At 38.7% G+C, this 18,511-nt stretch overlaps 1 protein-coding gene across 5 annotated transcripts in view; it reads left to right on the top strand.

Annotated features, from left to right (window-relative positions):
• The window catches only part of TRPM6 (transient receptor potential cation channel subfamily M member 6), a 91,887-nt gene that overhangs the window by 43,301 nt on the left and 30,075 nt on the right, over positions 1–18,511 (top strand). For 4 of the 5 annotated variants that reach the window (XM_023944834.2, XM_086869833.1, XM_086869834.1 and 1 more), the window contains 12 exons: positions 2,052–2,192; positions 3,500–3,634; positions 4,652–4,932; positions 5,977–6,205; positions 6,777–6,923; positions 7,601–7,735; positions 8,866–8,994; positions 10,979–11,230; positions 12,171–12,345; positions 13,896–14,010; positions 15,666–15,865; positions 18,083–18,215. In XM_023944834.2, the coding sequence (XP_023800602.2) occupies positions 2,052–2,192; positions 3,500–3,634; positions 4,652–4,932; positions 5,977–6,205; positions 6,777–6,923; positions 7,601–7,735; positions 8,866–8,994; positions 10,979–11,230; positions 12,171–12,345; positions 13,896–14,010; positions 15,666–15,865; positions 18,083–18,215 (2,072 nt within the window). The remainder of the gene's footprint in view (positions 1–2,051; positions 2,193–3,499; positions 3,635–4,651; positions 4,933–5,976; positions 6,206–6,776; positions 6,924–7,600; positions 7,736–8,865; positions 8,995–10,978; positions 11,231–12,170; positions 12,346–13,895; positions 14,011–15,665; positions 15,866–18,082; positions 18,216–18,511) is intronic. The other variant, XM_086869835.1, reaches the window with a different exon arrangement.

Consider the following 18,511-nt stretch of genomic DNA (forward strand, 5'->3'; position numbering starts at 1 on the left):
TATGCAACCAATCAACTGCTTCTGAGGCTACCAAGGGTTCTGTACCCTAATTTCAAAGCTGAGCAGTTAATGCAGATCAGACTCTCAAATTACTAAATTGACATTCTAAAGTGGTTATACAAAACACTTAGTGAATTAGTACAATAGGTATGCTCATTGCTTTAAGGTTTTTTATTTTTTCCCCAAAGTTAAAGAAGTCTTTCCTTGTTAGAGCAGTAATGAGAAGATACTGTGACAAGAGGTAATATTTGGATCCTGCATTGCCTAGGAGAACAGAAGGTGGCAGTGGATGACTACTGCATGGAGCACTGGTTCCATTAGTGACTCAGTAGCAGCCTTGTTATTTAGACACATCATTAATTTATTTCACTGTTCTGTTATCTGTTGTACCTCACAGCACTGCTGAGCCAGGAAGAGATGAGCTGTTCTTTATGGATCTAGACTTCAGCACAGGAGAATCCTAGATCCAAATCTAGACTAATTGGCTAATTCTTTTCAGAGTGTGATTGCTAAGATAAAATGAAATGGTGAATCTGACTGTTTGCAGAGTTCTGTTGGATTCATGGTATCATTTTGGTAGTGTGGGTGACTTTCATGTCAAAACCATTTATGGTTCTTTAGATAGATATAGGGTATCCTAGTCTCCATAACAAATGTTTTCTGTGTTTTTCCATACTGATAAACATATTCGAGATCTAATTTAAGTTATAAATCTGGAAGATCTATATATTGAAAGGTCTAAATCTTGGAAGAAATATTGAGCTTTTCCAGGCTGAGGAAACTCTTCCTCACTGAAGCAATTTGTATGACTGCTTCCCTAAAATCCATATATATATATTTGTCTTTATGTATCTCAGGAGACTTTGGAAAAACCCAGTGCGTGATCTAAAGAGAAGCTTTTGGCACTTGATATACAGTAATGGAATTAATGTGAAAAAATGTCTCCACAATTCCAAAACTTTCTTTGCCTTTGTGTAAGCTAAACTTGGAATCTGAAAACAGGTCTAAATGCTGAAAAGCCTTTTCCTGAGCTTCTGTAAGTTCACATAAGTGCTCTGTGAATGGGTGTGCAGTCTGATTAAATATAGTGATACTGTAGTTGGAACAGTCAGCACAGTGATGTGACCCTGGATTTCAGAATATTTTCTCTGTTACTGCGACCAGATTGGATGCTGCTGCATTTGAATGAAGATATGTTGCAGTCTGCTCTGCTGACATAAAAGATGGGGGTTAATGCAGAGAAGTATCTACAGGCTTAGGTAGTCAAAAATACTTGCCTAACTCTCCCAGTGACCTGGGGCTGAGTAGCCTTAGCTGACTGTACCGAGGCTTGCTACTGAAGTCTATTGAAAGTCACCCTCAGTCCCATGAAGAAAAAGACTTTTCACAGTCTGAAAGGCATACAGTGCTAGGAATACATGGGATCTCTGATCCCATTTATAAACAGGCCCATTTTTCACTTCCACGAGTTGCAGCTCAAGGTTTTACTAACAATTTTAAAAATCTGCATCTGTTCTTCCGAGAATTTGTCACAAGCCTTGGGTCTTGGAAGGAGGATGGAGGTAAGATAGGAAATGGTGCTTTAAGCAGAAGAGATGAGATACTCAGAAGGTAGAGCTAGTGCATGTACTGCTGTTGTCCTAGTTGTCAGGACAGTCTTGAGTCTCAACAGGATATTTACAGTCTGTAGGAATTACTCTGCTTCAGCTTAAATACATGCTTCAGCTACTTCTTCAATTTTAGTTAATCAAAGTGCTTAATCATGCCATGCTGGTTTTCTCTTGTTATGAGAATGTTTTGATCTGGACCTCTGCTGTTGGTGCTTGTCCTGAAGAACAGTTATGCTCATTGTTTGATGCAATTGATCTTGTGAACAAAATATGTAATGAACTGCAGGTATTACATTTTCCTCTCTTTCCTAGAAGAATTACGTATGTGTAATGAATGTGTAGTTTCCTGACAGATGCATATTTTTCCAGACTTTTTGAGTGGTTTTTTTGAATGTTGCACGTAACAGCATCAGGTAACGTTTGTGACATTTGGTGTTTCAGAACAGCATTTCTTTGGATTACAAGATATCACTGATTGACATTGGACTGGTGATAGAGTACCTCCTTGGTGAAGCGTATCGGAGCAGCTACACAAGGAAGCATTTCCGAATTCTCTACAACAATCTCTACAGAAAACACAAGGTAGCTTCTTCCAAAACACTGGTCACCAAGAAAAGCCAAAATGTGACACCTGAAAATAGCTCAGGTTTTCAACCTGGTTAGTCTGAAGAACATCATTTAAATGTATGCCGTGCTTATCTGTTTGAGAACTGTGGGGAACTGCAAATAAAAGAGAAAAATCCCCAGGACTAATTAGGTCCTAATAAAGTGGTTGTGAAATGATTTATTAGTTCAGTAAATTTACCTTTGTGTCCAGTATCTGGTTTTTGTGTATCATCCATCAATAAGGAATGACAAGATTGTGCCAATATCATCTTCCCAATTTTGAAGCAGTTACATATTTCCTTTTTGCAGCCTGAGCCACCTCACAGAAATATTAAATTCCTCATGCCTTGAAGTAGACTTAGAGCATGTCAGCATTCTCTCCACGGTTTACCAAAATCAGTAACTTAAAACCAGCCTAAACTTCCCAATAAATTAGCTGAAAGTCTTTCCCAATATTGCTGAAGGAGCAGATTTACTGCATAAGAATGATCCCCAGGTTTTGGATTAGAAGTGGACTGTTAGATGTGTTAAAAAAAGAAAAACAAAACCCTCTCATCCCCCTGTAGTATTTCCTTGACTAAGAGAAGAACCTCATAATGATCAAGAAAATTGAGAAAAAATATTGAAACCTGTAACTTGGGGTGAATAGAAACAGAGAGACAGAGCTTTCTGTGCCATCAGTTTTTAACACAGTGTTTAAAACAGATGTAAGCAGTTGTGACACTTCTCACTCTCTCCCAATGAAATACGACATTAACAGGGACAGGTGAAAACACATAATCATATAACTAGGAATTGCTGGGAAGAGCATTAGCGATTCAGCTGTTAATGTTCTTTCCTCTTAGCCAACACTGAACAAAATTTACAGAGATGCTGGATGTGCCATCCTTCAGAGGAAATTATCAGCAAAAAGTTCAGAGAGTTCTGTCTTTCAAATGGCTTACAGCACATTTTATAAAGGTCGGCACTCAGAAGAGCTTCCAGACTTGGCGATTCCTTATGTTGCAACCCTGGTTGTTGCAATTTGTGGATCCTATGCATGGAAAATCTTTATTTTGAATTCAGATACTCAGAAAAATTTATATTTGTTTATTGGGATGTGAAACAGGCCATTTTTGGCCTTGATGGTATAAACTTCAGTGGTAGTTATGGCAATTTTTGACTTGCTAGTTTTTGAATAACGCCAGTTTCTATATGCATTACTGCAGTCAGCAAGTACCAGCAAATTTTATTTCTAATTTGCATTTCTCTTTTCATGTTTCATGGTTTCCCTTTGGATCTAGAGAGTGGTCTCCAGCTTGCCTCAAAGCCTATCTCATTCCTTTCATCAGAGTAATCAGATGGATAGTGGAATGGCATCCACTGAAAGTACTTTGCATTCTCAGTTCTTCAGAACTGCACAGCCTTACAAATACAAGGTAATATAATTACTTATTCTAGGCTTTGTTTAGGACATATCAGGCTGATGTTAATTTTATTGACAAATTTTAGGCATGCTGGTCAGGCTCTTAGTTTTAATAATTCTACTAAATTGCAGTGGAAACAATGCTTTACTGCTCACTGCTCATGAAATACAAGTCTTGCAGTTTTATTATTATTGGTCAAATCAAGCTCAGACTCCATGATAGTTTTTTAACTTACATCCTTTAGTTGCTAAGGGCTTTAATTTGCTGAAATGTAGTATCGCCAAATTTCTGAGTATCAAGCATGTGTGAAAACTCCTCTGAATTTGGGAGGAATAAAGGAGTTCTCTGACTTTACTAATGCTTTCTCATGATTGCTTATTAAAGTGCTAGACTAAGACTGTTAAGAAGAGGTAAATTCAGAGAAAGAATGACAGATGAGCAAAGACTGGCATTCATTCATAATTTCTCTGTCTATCTATCTGACAAAACAGATAGAGTATCTGTCTGTTAATAATAAAGTAAAATTAATTTAAATGGCAGTTTTGGAATTAGTCAGAGCCAAATGAACCCATGATAGCACCGAGACTTCCTCACTTATATCAGTAAGACTTTTTTCCCTTACCTTTACCAAGAAATACCCAGATACACATGTATAGCAAGTTTACATTACAAGTGGGGCAGACAACAAAATAATCTTTAAGTATCTAAGGTGTTTTTTTCAGTGTAGTGTTTACTTTTTCTTCAGTCATAACACATATAAAAAAGAGAGTAAAGCATGGAGTATCATGGGGTTTGGAGAATGCCCAACACTATGGAAAGGCTTTGAAAGGCATGGATTCAGAGCAAGGTGTATTTTTCCTTCATTAATATTACCAGCTTCTTAGCACTGGTAACCTGAACATGGTCCTAGCCGTGGTTTATGCTTAAATGTATATAGGTATCAAATAGTTTACTACTTGTCATTCAGATTTGCATGCAGTTTTATTTCCATGAATCTGGGATTTTTTTTTTTTCTCCTCAAATTTATAGGAAAGATCCAGCCCTTTCCCAAAGTACAAAAAGAAATCAAAAGAGGATATAAACTGCACAGAGAATTATGAGTCAGCTGGCTTCATCTACCCCTATAATGACCTCCTGGTGTGGGCAGTACTAATGAAAAGACAGAAGATGGCTATGTTCTTCTGGCAGCATGGAGAGGAAGCCATGGTCAAAGCTGTTGTTGCTTGTAAACTCTACAGAGCAATGGCACATGAAGCTAAACAGAGCAACATGGTGGATGACACTTCAGAAGAACTCAAGAAGTATTCAAAGTATGAGTTCTCCCTTCATTTCAGTTAAAGTTCTCTGGTGCTGGGAATGGTTAGATACTGCCTTAATCTGCTAAGAGTTAGTAAAGTCAGTGATGCCATGGATTATGGAGTATAAAAAAGGTACTTTCAGATACTCGTTATTGATACTATATAATGGATCTATGTACTGGTGTGAAGTGTGTTGGAGAGTTAAAGGAAAGATAACTGCATATTACCTAGATGCATATTTGGAAATGCAGGCAAGTAATGTATAGTTCATTATCTGCTAAATGGTCAGGTGAAAGGCTGAAATTTCCCTTGCAGCTTCTCTTCCAGTTCAATTTGTTAAAAAGCCATGTGGCAGATAGCTGTCGGACTGTTCAAATCTGTAACAAGTAGTAATGAGCAAACCAAAATCGGTGCTTAAAACCTGCTCTGTGCAAGACTAAGTGGAAAGTGAAGAACCTGATTGAATGAAAAGGGAAGTAGACCAAGAATTTTCTTTGAGCTTGTAATTTCCATTTAGTGTTTTCTGGTAGCTTTTCTTGTTATTAATATATTTTCTGCTTTGAAGATTTCGTGCTTAGGATTCAGATGCAATAAAATGTACTTTGTTCTTCTGTATGCAGCTCCAAATCATAATTTGAAGGAGAGTATGTACCTTCCTTTAAGAATTTTCTCTGCAGAGGTGTTTTAAAGTTAGTCCAAAAGAGGAGACTTTTGCAACTGGCTGCAATGCTTGCTCACAGTGGTGCTGAATCTGTTGGTTGAAGCAAATACAAAGAGCTTTGTAGGGTCCATTTTGATCACTGAGATTAGCAACAAAAATAAAAACCGACAAAACAGGGTGGCCCTAAACATTGTGATTCGGACTAAAAACTAAACTTCAAATTGTTTATCACTAGGTATATTGATGAAGCAATGAGAAAAATGGGAGAAGGCATGCTTACTGAAATTGATAGCTGAACTTTAGTTACCAGTTATTCACAGCAACCTCTTTTCAGCAGTGACTCTGAGTTTGGACTGATCCCTGTTATATTGACTGTTAATTCCTTTCTGCTTTAGGGAATTTGGGCAGCTTGCCTTAGATGTGCTGGACAAAGCATTCAAACAAAACGAGCAGATGGCCATGAAGTTGCTGACCTATGAACTGAAAAACTGGAGCAACTCCACTTGCTTAAAGCTGGCAGTGTCTGTGGGGCTGCGGCCGTTTGTGTCCCACACGTGCACACAGATGCTGCTGACCGACATGTGGATGGGACGCCTGAAGATGCGGAAGAACTCCTGGTTTAAGGTAGCAATGGCCTGCTTTTTCCTGAGCATTTAGGTGCTCTTTAGATTCTTAATATATTGTGGTTTTTTGGTTATAAGCATGGCTAATGCAGCTTCACACAGCTGTGCTTAAGCATAGGTTGGAGTGTGAACATCTGGGAAACAGAAGCAAGGTAGAGAGGGAAAATGATACTTCTGTTTTATTTCTTTGCAAAAGCATGTGTAGGATGACATTAGAAGGAAGGATTTTTTTGTTGCTCTTCCCATTCTCAGCACTTTGCAGTCCTTCTTCACCTGCTCTTGCATCCCCACATTGCCTGTTCCCTGGCAGAGCTGCTGGTGGGAGGGATGGTTTTCAGACACATGGGGCAGTATTGAAAGCATCCCCAGATACAATACCACCCTTCAAAGCCACAAATCAGCCAAGAGCAGCTCAAATGTTCAGAGGCTGCCACACAGTGACACAGATTCCCAGCACCAGTGGCTCCTTCCCCAGCCAGTGGAAATGCACTGGGTTTGTGCTGGCACCAGGCATGGCTGTGATCTTAGGTTTGTGCTATCACTGCTTAATTAATCTTCTGCCTCTCTTTTAGGTCATTATGAGTATTCTCCTGCCTCCCACCATCCTGATGCTGGAGTTTAAAAGCAAGGCAGAAATGTCTCATGTGCCTCAGTCTCAAGACTGCCACCAGTTATGGTATCATGGGGAGCAAAGCCCAGTCAGCTCTAAAGATACTTTGGTTAGTCTGTGGGATCAGCCATTTGTGTGCAGGTGTCTGTTTGTCTACCACAGCGCAGTTCTGAGGACTGAGAAGATGCTCATCAGGTGGAATGAAGGCCAGTTGGAGAACTGGAGGCCAGTTCTCTCCAGAAGTATGTGTTAGGTCCCTAGTATGGATACTGACTTAAGTGAACTTGGTACAAGTTACTTCGTCTGTCCTGGATGTTACTTCTGGCCATAAAGAGAAAGTCCCTCCCAACCTCACACACATTGCTAGTGCAGGAACAGAGCAGCCCCACCTGGGGCAGCTAAGAAAAGTGCTCACACACATTCTGCTTAATGTGAACTCTTGATTCTGTATATTAGTCTTTAGCAAAAGTCCAGGCTACTGATTTTCCTTAAGTACTCTTATACAAAATACTATTGAAAAGATGTACAGAGAGCGTAGCTGTGCCATATAGAGCATCTTTCACTCAGTACATGCTGATTATTGCAAATGAGATGGTTGTAACCTGACAAAACCAAGCTACAGGATATACTGTATATGCAGAATACTGGTGTATTTTCTGAATGCACCAGTATGGTGCATTCAGAAAAAAGTTTAGTTATCTGTGTCTGTCTTTCCGCTGAAACAACACTACCTTTGCAATTACAGATGACAGCTTTTTACTTTAAAAATGCTGTTTTCTTTTAAAGAAGGGTTATGATGTGGAAAAGGCTGTTCAGAAGTCTGATGAAAGCCAAGTAGATGGTGGACAAGGAAGCCTGCCTGGAACTAGAAAAATCTATGAGTTCTACAACGCACCAATTGTCAAGTTCTGGTTTCACACGGTTAGTTGTCATTCGAGAACTTGGATTGACAAACACCTCCTTTGATCCTTCAAATGCCACTTAATCCTGATTTTATCTTTTCTAGCATGGACTTGCAATCACTTAGTGGTGGGTGTAGATGGGAAACTATTTGAATGTTTTTCTGACAACTAAGTGTAAAGATTGTCTGCTAAAATCATGCCACTGAACTAAAATTAAAAAAACCCAATCCCAAATTCAAAACCCCAGAAAAGCAGTTATAAAGAACTAAAGAAAAACTCAAGCACAGGTTTGTACAGTGGTCAGCTGCAAAGGTTGAGATAGATTTGAAGGTGGCCTTCTGTACATTTAGCAATTCACTGATATTTGTGTTCCTTTCTTTAAGAACTGTTTCTGGAAAAGTGAACGTTTATCTACAATAGATCATTTGCTATAGGAAATATATTTAATGTTCATTAAATAATAAATCTGTTTTAGTAACCCTGTGTCATTAGAGCTCAGGATGTTTAGGATCAGGCTGTTTGTTAGGTCAGATCACCATACACATAAACTTCTTTTCTTTTAACTAAGTGTGTTAAAGTGGTTTATAGGTTGTAATCTATTATGTTAGATTAATTTATATTATGCTGTTTTACATCTAAAATATTTGTATTCCACCTGATATCGTTCTTGTGTATTAGAAGGCACTGATTAACCAGCAGTGACTTATATAACTTTGAGAATTGTTACTTGTCCCAGGAGAAGGCTGGGATAAAAGCATAAGACTGACCTTGCATTGAAGGAACGGTGTGCAGATCACAGAATAGAATCACAGAATAGTTAGTGTTGGAAGGGACCTCTGGAGACCATCTAGTTCAACATCTAAGATAAAATAGTCTGTCTCTTTTATGGGGATGAACACATGCTGCAGTTCTTTATCTTCTGCTCCTACCTATTTTTTCATCACTAAAGTACCAATATCCGGTGGCTTAAGAACATTCCCATAAAAACAAAGCGAAACAAAACAAAACTTTGGAGAACTAGAATAAAGATTCTGGGCTAAAAAATGTGGCTGTTTGAGTGCCTATAGAGAGGCCAGTCAGCTGTTAGGTTTGCAGAAATTTGTTAGAGGTTTCTGTGTGTATGGATCACACACACCATGTGTTTTGCAGATGTCGTACTTGGCATTCCTCATGCTCTTTACTTACACTGTGTTGGTGAAGATGGAACCAAGACCAAGCGTGCAAGAGTGGCTTGTCATAATTTATATTTTCACTACTGCTATTGAAAAAGTCAGGGAGGTAAGTTTTCCCCTTCACACTTCTCATCTTTATTACAAACCAGGGAATGCCTCTCTGAAGAGTGCTAAATCCTGCATTATTATTATAGAGAATTATACAGGGAATTTATTTGCTAGAAGTCTTTTATTAGAAGACCAGCTCTTGGGCCTTGAAAATGAATCTTAAATTTTGGCCTTAATTCTCTACTGCATAGAGCTGGTAGGTAAAGTGGGGTGACTGCTGAACTGAGATTTGGAACCTTCATGTAGGCATCTGGTCCTTAATTTTCTTGACTGGACCATTAGACTTCTAGTGATAAAATTTGTCTTTAGATACTTAAGCCGAGTGAGAACTTCTTATGAATTAATAGATATTTTGTATAGAAAAATCTATGATAAATGCACTTTAAAATCTCAATCAGCTCTTAATGCTTGATTTACTGGGCACAAAAAAAATTATATCCCAATCAAAATGATTGCAATTATTTGCAGTTGATTAGACCCAAGCTTCCAAACACAACTTTCACTCCAAACCTGAGTTTGGAGACAAATGCAGCTATGTTTTCCCTCAATTACTATATCTGCTCAGACATGCCTTCACTGTAGAATCAGCACAAAGTTTACTTAATAGTAATGTGAATTGTCTTTTGTATGACTTTTGAAATGCTGTACTTTCAGAAGAATAAAGCTAGCCACAAAAAGCCAGCCACAGTTCTGAGCGAAGGATGCTGCAAATATGGATCACTCAGAAGACTGTGAAATCAGTATGAGGGAGGTGAAGGATTTCAAGGGACAATAAAAATATAGGGAATATATCAAAGGCTGGGTGGACTTGCAAGTTCTGTGTCGGCGTAAGGCAGGACTGAAAAGACCTACATCAGGTTTTCCTAACTGGGAAAAATGTTAAATGTAAAATAGCAAGCACTTTTGAAATCACTGTTGTGCTCTTGCACCATCTTGATGGTGGCACAGCAGGAGCAACAGCACTTCTTTCTAGCATCATTGGTTGCACACTTTGAAGTTGACAGCTTTACTTGATTATCTTTATCCATGTTCTAGTTCTGGTCTGCTGGCAAAGACTTTGTAGGACACTCTGTTTTAGCCATGCAGTTGCTTCGGGCCTTGTTATATATAGCTGCAAACGGCTGTTTCTCTAGATTGTATCAAATAATTGTTAAAGCCTTAGGCCCTGCAACTAGTTACTCATGTGAGTTAGTCTAGATCACTTGTTTACATTAATGTGTTCATATACATAAATTCTAGCAAGATCAGGTTTCAAAATCTCTCCTTTACTTGGTACTTATCAGTGTGATCTCACATAGCACTGCATAATTGGCCTCACTTGAGGCAAACGTTTTATTTGCCTCCTCCCAAGGATTCCACTTTACACGCTTGCTCAGTGAAGCTTAAAATCCCTTTAGGGCACCTTACAGTTCAAGGAGTGAACATTTCATTCTTTACCTTGCTAGTTGCCAGCACTCCTTTTTTTTTTTAACATGTCCTTGGCAGAATACAAGGATATTCCTTTATATTTTGGGTCTGAAATAAAAACATTAGTTATGTTCCCAGTGGCAAGGTTAGGCCGGTACTTTCCATTACTTAGGGGTTAATGAAAAGGCTGTTGCAGGTCATGACCATCCCTCTAGAAAATGCTTGCTAATTTCTAATATGTGTGCATAACAATCCTTTACTGGCTGCTCTCTTCTGCTGAGTTATGTGCCCTTTAGTGAATGGATTCAGGCTCTGGATCTATTTTTCCCTCAGGAAGAGCTATCCCATTTGATGTGGCATACTTGAGCAATATGACACTATAGATTAAGTAAAAACCTCAGTTGATGGTGAATGGCAATATGCAGTAAATAGGTCTAAGACAAAAGAAAAAAAAGTAGGAGGGGTGGAAATTGTACATTCCCAAATATCATTAAACAATTAAGACAGAAAAGGTTTAATAATGCATACGTGATTTTTAATGGCATTGTGTTTTTCCACACCCCCATTCTATCCAGGTATTTATCTCAGAACCTGCAAAATTCTGCCAGAAGGTGAAGGTGTGGATTCATGAATACTGGAATTTTACTGACTCTGTAGCTATCATCCTGTTTATGATTGGTTTCGGTTTGCGCTGGTCCAAGCCCCCTGTTCGAACTGCAGGCAGGCTCCTTTACTGCTTGGATATTATATTTTGGTATACTCGGCTCCTTGATCTTTTTGCTGTGAATCAGCATGCTGGCCCATACCTGACAATGATAGGGAAAATGGTAAGTGCTGTGCTTTGGAGCAATATTTCTGTAGTTAAGGCATCTACCTGCAGGAATATCTAAAGCTCGGAAGTGACAGAAAAGGAGAAATCATCTAATAATTCACATTGAATATAATATTTGAAAATACCATTATTTTTTTTCCTGTTTGTGAGTTGACCATAATCAGATGACACTTTTCTTTAATTTATTAATTACATAAATTTATTCACAAAAGCCATTTTTACTTCAGTCCTTAAAGAAGGTCTGCATTTGAGTTAGTTTGCTAATCTAGTTTGGTAGCAGGAAAAAGAAAAGTCAATGCCTCTTGGAGATGGGCTCACAGGTTATTCCCCTAACTCTTGGAAACTGTTTCATTATTATTTTACTTTTTGTTTCATATAGTTACATCCCAGTTTATCTGGCAAAATTTCTGTGAAATCAAAGTTTGTCTTTTGCTGTAAGAACTGCTGCTGAACTACTGTCTAGTCTTGGGGGACATGTGAAGATTCCTACTGTAATTTGCCTTGGTTACTGAGAACTCTCTTCTTAATACTTTTATATTCTCTTCTTAATACTTTTATATTCTGTCTTTCATGGTAATTGTTTAGGAGGCAGAATAACTTTCACTGCTGTTCCTTGCTCTCACTTTGAAAGAAGGACCACTGAGCAAAATCACCATTGTAAGGTCTCCACATTTTTTATATCTTCCTTGAGATCTAAGAGGACCATGGGAGGCAAGTGGCTTTTTTAGTCTGGGATGATTTTAACATCTATGAATTGCTCAGGTAGCCCAGGTCATAGAAATAAAATACTTTTATTTCCTTCAGCATATTAGAATATTACCCCTGATTTTATATTCTGATTTATAAAAACAGCAATTGATACTCTTCCCTGAAATGAATGTCTCTTTTACACATAATTAACACAACTAATTCTTTTACACAAACATGTCTGCCAGACAGGAAATATGTTCTATATTGTGATCATGATGGCCATAGTCCTGCTGAGTTTTGGGGTGTCACGAAAGGCAATTCTTTCACCAGAAGAGCCTCCTTCTTGGACACTGGCACGAGATATTGTCTTTCAGCCCTACTGGATGATGTTTGGTGAGGTCTATGCTGGAGAAATAGACGGTAGGTAATTTTCAGAATAACGCTCAACAGCTTCAATTCAGTGTGTGCAGAAGCACGCCTACTTTGGTCTCTTGAGTTTTGACTACCTATTAACCTGTTCTTTCTTAAACAGTTTTGATTCCTGTATATGTATGTCCATAATGAGTAATACTGCATGAATGAAGTTGAAAATATGAATTTCTTTGTTAAAAATAAAGGTTAAAGTCAAAATCCTCCAAATGTAGTGTTTCAAATTAAATATACTGCAAATATCAGGGCAAAGCACATAGGAACTAATACTGAGCTACTTCCTGGTCAGGGGATCCACCAGTGAAACAAATTTCTGATCAAGCGAATCTAAAGCTGATCTCTTGGAGAAAACACTATAAAGCTGCCTTAAAGGAGGAAAGAATAAAGGTGAAAAGAAAGGGAGAAACAAGTACCCTGTCAGCATTCTTAAGCAGATAAATCATGTGCATGTAGGAGAAATAGAACAAACCATCTAAACAGGAAAAATTGTGTTTCTTGATTTTGGCTTTGACCTTGTTTCAGTAAGAGAGAGGAACCAGGCACTCTAGAGGTATTTAAGCATTACACATGTAAGGCACTCGCATACTACTGACTGAAGGTATAAGCAAAACAGTCCCTAAAATAACAAAGTAGGTATGCAAGCAAAAATATATATATTTAAAGTACATAGTTCAGCATAGATCCAATTCATTAAAATAATCTACCATGTTGCATCCATTATTACTGCTGTAACAGTCACATGTGTTTTGGTTATATTAATCAAAATTATTTTAATGAAAGCATACTGTTAACTGTTTTCCAGTTTAAACCATTTAATCACTTCATAATTCTAAACCTAAAGAAATTTGACACTTCCCAAATAAAGCAATAATTTTTCTAGTGACTCTTTATACTGCAGAATATGTCCTGAATTTCCTGTTGCTCGTTTATGTTTCAAAGTTTCCTCAAAAGTGTTAAATTTGATTAAAAATTAAAAAGATTGGAAAGCATTTATTTTGATGTTTAAAAACATCAAAGGGGATCCCCCAATTTCCTCCATTTGTTGCTTTACATCACAAATGTTCATAGCCATATATCCTTTTGCACGTGAGTTAATGTGCTTTTAAGTTGTGGGTGAAGCTCTATACTCCAGTACTGAAAAAGCAGCCTTTGAGCTGTATCCTTTTCACACTGGAGTCTGTGATGCTCCTGCCTTAAGGATCAAAGATGTGGATTTCAGCTTTCCTTGGTAAAAGTCATCTCCCAAATACTTTTCAGCTGTAACATATTGCCCCTTAACAAAAAGTGGAATGACTGGCATAAGAACTGATACGTAGGAAGTGGTGTCTGCATCTTCTGAACGATGGTAACTAGGATGGTAGTAGCATGAAGAGGCCTCAGTTCTCCTTTAGGTGGAGGCTGACCTTTAATTTGGAAATTTAGTGATGTACCTCTGTGAAATTAGTGAGGACTATTCTGTTTCTTGCTGGGACAAATGAGAAGCAGAGGCCATTTTTGTGCTCTGCTCTGGTTTACTTGTTCTGTATGTGCTTCATTTCCAGTTTGTGAAACCAGTGAAGACTGTCCTCCTGGCTCCTTTCTCACACCGTTCCTGCAAGCTGTCTACCTCTTTGTGCAGTACATCATCATGGTCAACTTGCTCATTGCATTCTTTAAGTAGGTACCTTGGTGTACGGCTGCCAACATTCTTAAAAGCTTTTCACCAAAAATGCCCCAGCAAGGGTGGTGGTTTCACCAAAAATGCCCCCCTGCCACGGGGGTAAGTTGAATAAAAGAAAGAGTGGTGCTAGCAAGATGGTGCAAAGAAAGGGATAGTGAGAAGACTGCTAAACCCTTTTGCCACTTAGAAAGGATCTGACTCTCTGAGAGCAGACAATTGCAGTTGGCAAAAAACTCAACATTAATTCATCTCTGAAGCAATTTTCCCTTCCTAAAAGTTGTATTTGTTGTGCTAAGAGCCTATATAACATTTATCATAGGGTAAGCCAAGTTTTAAACTGGCAGATAAGTGGAAGGTGTTCAAGCAAAGAGGGTAATGACTGTAGGAGTATGCTTTTCTTGTAGGAAATACTTTGAAAATTCTTACCTAATGCAATCTCATGTTCTAGACTGAAATCTAACTGTGGTGTTTCCAACAATTTGCCTTTTAATGTGTGCTGCCACAGTAGAGTCTTTACAGTAATTCTATAGTAATTCATAGTAATCCTATAGTATATCATAATAATCCTATAGTAATTTATCAGTGTCCTTATAGTAATTCTAATTCATGTTTTAACATGCATCCCTGGTAGTGAATAAAGTTCTGTAAAATATTAGTAAAGGGCAGCCAAACCAAAACTGTCATTTATTTTTTCCTATAGTTCTAACATTTCTGGGAAGAAAAAGTCAGCTGTAGGTTAAAAAAATTAAAATTAATATAAGAAGTCATTAATATACAAAAAACCTGGACTATCAAAACACATTCTATTTCCACTTCCAAAAAGAAATCCCTTTCTTGAAACTGTGTCAAGGAAGCAAGCTATTATTTTATTATACTATGTATTATTTTACATGTGAGAAATTGTTATTTGAATTATTTATGGAATTAAACCTTTAGTAATGATGATATGGCAAATCTTCTGCATAGTGATTTGATTGTTCCAGAAGTAGGACCAGAAATGGGTGGGTATGCGAAATACATTTAATTATGCTCTCAGAAGGAAAGCTGATGTTTTTGTGATTATATGCTGGGTGTGTAGAATGACAGTGCAGCTGAAATGACAGTGCTAGAAACCACATTTCTTTCCTCTGCTTGGGTCTATCATTGTAGATACAGAAAATTATTCAGTGCAGCCATGTTTAATAATTTCACAGCTCCAGTGAACCTTCTGCAGAAGAATGGTTCATGTAGCTGCAGCAAATATATTTTTAGGGGGAGTGCAAAGAACTATTTTGTTACAGTCTTCCCTTAGCCTGACATCTACTTTTAATCCAGTCCAAAGAGGCAATCAATCAGCACTGGATTCTCAGTTAGGGTATATATTAAAATTTAAATAGCACGGCGGGGATTTCAAAGCCACATCAATGGCAACTTTTTCCCAGGTCCCATTAATGGGAATTGGATCTCCAAATCTTCTAGGCAGCTTTGAAGATCTCGCTCTCAGAGCACTAGCTGCAGGCCCTGCTGCTTTGTTGAATGAGAGTTGCTAAACTGATTTTCCTCACTGAAGGAATGGGACCAGTGTCAGATTAGGTCTTGTGCTGTATTGGGAGTTTTCCTCACGTGAATGTTTTACCCTCCTTCCCCTCTCCCTCTGTGTCTCTCTCCTCAGTAATGTTTATTTTGATCTGAAATCCATTTCGAACAAGCTCTGGAAGTACAACCGTTACCGCTACATCATGACCTACCATGAGAAGCCATGGCTGCCTCCACCATTCATCCTCCTGAGCCACATTGGGCTCCTGATAAAACGCATCTTCCACCACCAGCCCCCAAATGAGTTGGACCAAGAGGAAGGCGATGTTGGACTAAGTAAGCTGGGAACCAAAAGAAATAGTTCATCATCACTCCTGTCGCTGTGGAGTTGAGTTCCAAGAAAAAAACAAACAAGGAAACAAAACCAAAAGGGGGTTTTGGTTTTTTGCTTTGAATTTGATTGTTGCTGCGCTACATACTGTGCATCAGTCAAGACACCTCACAACTCTGAGCTGGAATAAAGTGACAGGAACTTATTCTGTAGGAACTAAATAATTTTTTCTTTTAAAAGAAATTAAGCAGTGCCAAAGGTAAAAAGTTCTGTATATTTGTCAAGTAGCTGCAGAGCCCAAGGGTGGAGGAGATCCAGTGATGGCAGATGCAGAGAGAAAGCATAGGGGCTTCCCACCTCCTTGATGCTTCCATCCCTTTGTGCTCTGGCTTATCACTACACCTTACCTTCTTCACTTTTCTCAGCCTGGACTTCCTCATGCCAGATCTCTCCTAATGTCTCCTCAAGGCGATGCAGTTCCCTGTCCCACTGTCACTGTCTCTGCCAGGTGTAGCCTGAGCTGTTGTGGGATGGGGCCCTTAAGATGCTGGGATGGAAATGGATAACCAGTAGTGGGGCTTGGTAGTGGGTGCAGGGAAATGGGGAAGAGATGACTAACCACATCTAAAAATACACTGGGAAGCATTGGTATACAGTATTACACAGCCTCATCCTTTCTGATGCACTGTACACCCCTGAACCCTTATAACAGAGGTAAGCAGACTGTGCCTGGGTCATCCTTCACTTAGAATTTTCTCTGCTGAACACGAGTACCTGGAGATACCAGTTAGGCTCACAGAGAGTTGCAGAGCTCAAAACCAGGCTTACCCAATCAATGCTGAACTGCTGTACTGCTGCTTGCTGGTTCAGCTCCCCCATCATGACTGGACACACCAGCCTGCCTTTCAAGTCCCATTGCTTGATTTATGTGCAAGGACAGTGTAAGTCCATAGCATAGAGGGGATCTTGTGAAGAACTAAAGGAAAACTGAAACCCTGCTTAGCACATCTAAAAATCCTTGCACAGAAGAGGGCTCATGCCTTCCTTACATTTCTTTCAGAAGGATAATTTTTTGCTGTTTAGACACCTCTGGGCATCTTTTCTATATATTTATGCTTGATAGCTTTCTCTCACTTTAGTTTTGGTGTTGTTATAAACGGTTTTCACGAGGACCCAGGGCCATCCTTTGGAAAATCAATACCAAGACACAGAGTAAAATTTTGGAGGAAGGAACACAGATCAAACAGGGGAGAAAAGTGCCTGGAAGGTGATCAGGTCTCATTTGGAGTGAGAGGGGGAGCCCCAGAACGCTGTGGGGGTCTTCACTGCTGAGCTGTGTGTTGCAGCTGGGTACTATATCCTTCTGGCAAACACCGCCTTGTTCCCTGGAACAGGCACCTCTCTAGAAAGTACAGTGAGAACTTTGATCCTCATAAAAAAGGACAGAAAACAGGAGCTTGGAAAATGTGGAGTTTGAGCCAGACAAGCAGATTTCCACCATATGCATTTCTTTGTACTGCCTTGTAATGGAGCTGTCCTCTCAGAAGTCTCGGTGTGCTTGAACAATAGTGCCATGAGCAGCCCAAGTTATGGAGTTTTAAACTTCTGAGTGCTTTTTTTACCCCAATAATCTTGGGGTGGAAGATCTTAATATTTAATACATCTGGATATTTATTAAGGATATTTGAATGTTTTATACATATGAGCATATTGACCAATTAGGTGGGAGAAAATTAAAAAATAAAAATAAAAATAAAGCTTTGCAGCTTTGAGCACCAGAATGGATTGTAATTGTTGTAGGTGACTACGTCTAAATGGATGCCTGGGGCAAACTGGAGTAAAATTTTTGTAAGGTTTACATATTCATATCTGAGTCTTGTGAGTGACCCATGTATAACAAAATAAAAGAAAAATTTGTGAGAAAATGCATCTTTGTGAGCAGCTATTCAGAGAGGTATTTTTGAGGCTTTAAAGGGGAGTTTAGTGGATTTTTTGTCCGTGTGGTTTTGTTCCCTATGTAAGGAAAGACAAAACCTCACATTTTGGTGGATTTGTGTCTTTATACTCAAGCCCAAATTCATGCAGTTAGGCCTGATTTATTCTTGTCAAGGGAGGAAGTGTAAACAAGTTTTTTGACTGTTTTCTTTTTTTTCCTCATGCATACTTATAAATTATTGCAATTATTAGCATGCTTCATACTGATTCCTACCTCCTTTGTTCAGAGCTTTACCTGAGTGATGAGGAGCTAAAGAAGCTCCATGACTTTGAAGAGCAGTGTGTAGAAGAATATTTTCATGAAAAAAATGAAAACCTGAGTTCCAGTGGCAGTGAAAGGATCCGTTTGACCACAGAAAGGTGTGTTTTGATGCATATTTATGTTCTTTGTATGAATTTGTTATATAGAAAGACTTTGATAAGTCAATGCTTTTGAAGCTGGTCATGGTCACTGAGAACATGCATAGGCCTCGTTAATTTGGTGGAAATGTGTCTGCATCTGTCTGAAACCTATGTCAGATCTGCTTGAGAAGCTTTGCTGATAGAATTGCATCCCCAGCTGCATGCAGTGTGTACATGGTTAAAGGGGTGCAGTGAGGTGTTGCTCAGTTCCGCTTGTGCAGATCAGGTAGCACTACAAAAGCAAGCCAGAGAGC

This window comes from Cyanistes caeruleus, chromosome Z (assembly GCF_971803275.1).
Source record: "Cyanistes caeruleus chromosome Z, bCyaCae1.hap1.1, whole genome shotgun sequence".
Lineage (NCBI taxonomy): Eukaryota > Metazoa > Chordata > Aves > Passeriformes > Paridae > Cyanistes > Cyanistes caeruleus.